Below are 2,291 nucleotides of genomic sequence, written 5' to 3'. Positions count from 1 at the left end.
ATGGTCCATCACATGATCTTTTACCATGGTGATGGATCATGTGACGGACCATGTGATGAGCACAGTGATGGAATGTTATTATTTAGGGGAAATAAAACAACGCACAAGTGATGTGTGAAAATCACCGCTCATGTGCACAGCCCCATAGAAATGAATGGGTCCGAATTCAGTGCGGGTGCAATGCGTTCAACTCACCCATTGCACCCGTGCGGAAAACTTGCCTGTGTGAAAGAGGCCTAAGACTGGTTAACTCAAGGAAAAATTTGTCTTTATCCAAAATGTTTAAAACGCTTACAAATTAAAGTTTTAATTGCCACCCAATTATTATATTTTGACAGATAACAATTCACTTGACTATATTTTTGACCCTTTTTCATTACAGATGTATGTAAAGGTAATAAATGCCTCATTTTCTGAAGATTTTCACCTGATAGCATTCTCAAGACTTCAGAATTTCTCCTATGTTCTTATCCTCAGTATTTTATTGATGTATATTTTATGTATGTTAGGAAATCTGATTATTATAGCAGTTGTATGGGCGGCACCACGACTACACACTCCAATGTACTTTTTCTTGTGTAACCTGTCTACCCTGGACATGGCCTATGTTTCTACTATTCTTCCAAAGTTTCTGGACTCACAAATAACTAAGAACACCAGCATTTCCTTCACAAACTGTTTCACTCAGTTATTCATGTATGTGGCATGTGTGAATACAGAATTTTTACTGCTGTCTTCTATGGCTTTTGACCGATATGTGGCAATATGTGTCCCCTTGAAATATCCCATCATCATGGATAAAAGAGTATGTATTATACTTTCTTTTTACCCATGGACAGTTGGTACCTTGAACTCGTTGCTGTATTTTTTCCTGATATCTCGTCTTTCTTTTTGTGATTCCAAAGATATCATCCACTTCTACTGTGATATGAAAGCCCTTCTGAGAGCCTCCTGCAGTGACACCAAACATGTGAACATTGTGATATTATCAGAAGGATATACTTTAGGTTTTATGGCATTTGGTATGATTTTGACTTCTTATGTTTTTATTATATCTTCCATTCTAAAGATCAAAACATCGGCTAGAAGACTAAAGATCTTCTCCAGCTGTTCTTCTCATCTAACAGTTGTCTTACTCTTTTGTGTTTCTTCTCTGAGCGTTTATATGAATCCTGACTCTGAAAGCTCCACAGAACTGGACATGATGCTCTCCTTGTTGTATGTGGCAGTGGTGCCAGCCTTAAATCCTCTGGTCTATAGTCTGAGGAACAAAGACGTTTTAGATGTTTTAAGAAAACATAAGGTTATTTCTTAAAGGGATTGTTAATCAGTGATGGCCAGTTCGCAGTGTTCGCCCACGAACAGCCTGCTCCCGGAGACCGCATTTCATTTCAAACCGGCTCATGCACAGGTACAGGTAAGGACTTAACTGTGCCTCGCCGGAATTGTCAGTTAAGATGGCAGATCGCATGTGTTCGCGGGGCGAACACTGCAAACTGGCCATTTCTATTGTTAATCTTTGGAGCATCTTTGGTGTGAACCTGTGCCCTGAACATAAAAAATTAAGACTGACCAGTCTGCTGTCCCACTGCTGCTGGTTCCTGGCTGCTTCCAGTTCCTTCAGGACCAGAGTGCCTGGGTCCCGTGACCATTGTGCCCAATCATAGGCCTCATTCGTCACATTATCTTGAACTATATGTCACGAAATTATGCACTATTGAAGCCACTGTGACCACTAAGACCTGTGATTGACCACAGTAGTCATAGGACTACTACCCACTTCCTGGTCCTATGGGTTTGGAAACAAAGCAGTGGTGGGATGATAGATAGTTGAGTATTACTTTTTTATATATATTCAGAGGCTTTAGGAGCACAGATCTAGAACAAAAGGGTTGTCGTCCACAATGCAAGACAAGCCCTTTAAGAATAGACAAATTCAGTATATTTGATAAAATTATGCAGATGCCTTAAAATGTTTCATTATCATTATTATCATACATTTATTATTAAGGTTTTAACTTTGCAACTTACTAAAGTGTTGCAGTGCCATATGAAAATAAGAAGATGCAGCACCAGAATAATACACATTTTACACTTCATTGTCATAGATGTGGTAAAGAGACCAATCATTTTTAAAAATGGAGATAAATATATTAAAGGTGATATAGAAGGACCTAAGGGGCCCAGATTTATCAGGTTTCTCTTGAGAATTCTGGCTTCAAAATGTTGCAAAATGTTAGGTTTGTAAGACTTTTTGTACTTTTACACCACTCACTCTAGTTTTGAAATAT

The 2,291-nt window shown here is 38.6% G+C and overlaps 1 protein-coding gene across 1 annotated transcript; it reads left to right on the top strand.

Annotated features, from left to right (window-relative positions):
• Positions 1 to 382: 382 nt before the first annotated feature.
• Positions 383 to 1,315, top strand: LOC122925540 (olfactory receptor 1361-like). Its single transcript, XM_044276899.1, has one exon. The coding sequence runs from the start codon at positions 383 to 385 to the stop codon at positions 1,313 to 1,315; it is 933 nt and encodes a 310-aa protein (XP_044132834.1).
• Positions 1,316 to 2,291: the final 976 nt, after the last annotated feature.

Source organism: Bufo gargarizans, chromosome 2, assembly GCF_014858855.1.
Source record: "Bufo gargarizans isolate SCDJY-AF-19 chromosome 2, ASM1485885v1, whole genome shotgun sequence".
NCBI classification, from domain to species: Eukaryota; Metazoa; Chordata; class Amphibia; order Anura; family Bufonidae; genus Bufo; species Bufo gargarizans.
Note: the sequence above shows the minus strand (reverse complement) of the source record. Positions and strands in the feature narration are given on the sequence as shown.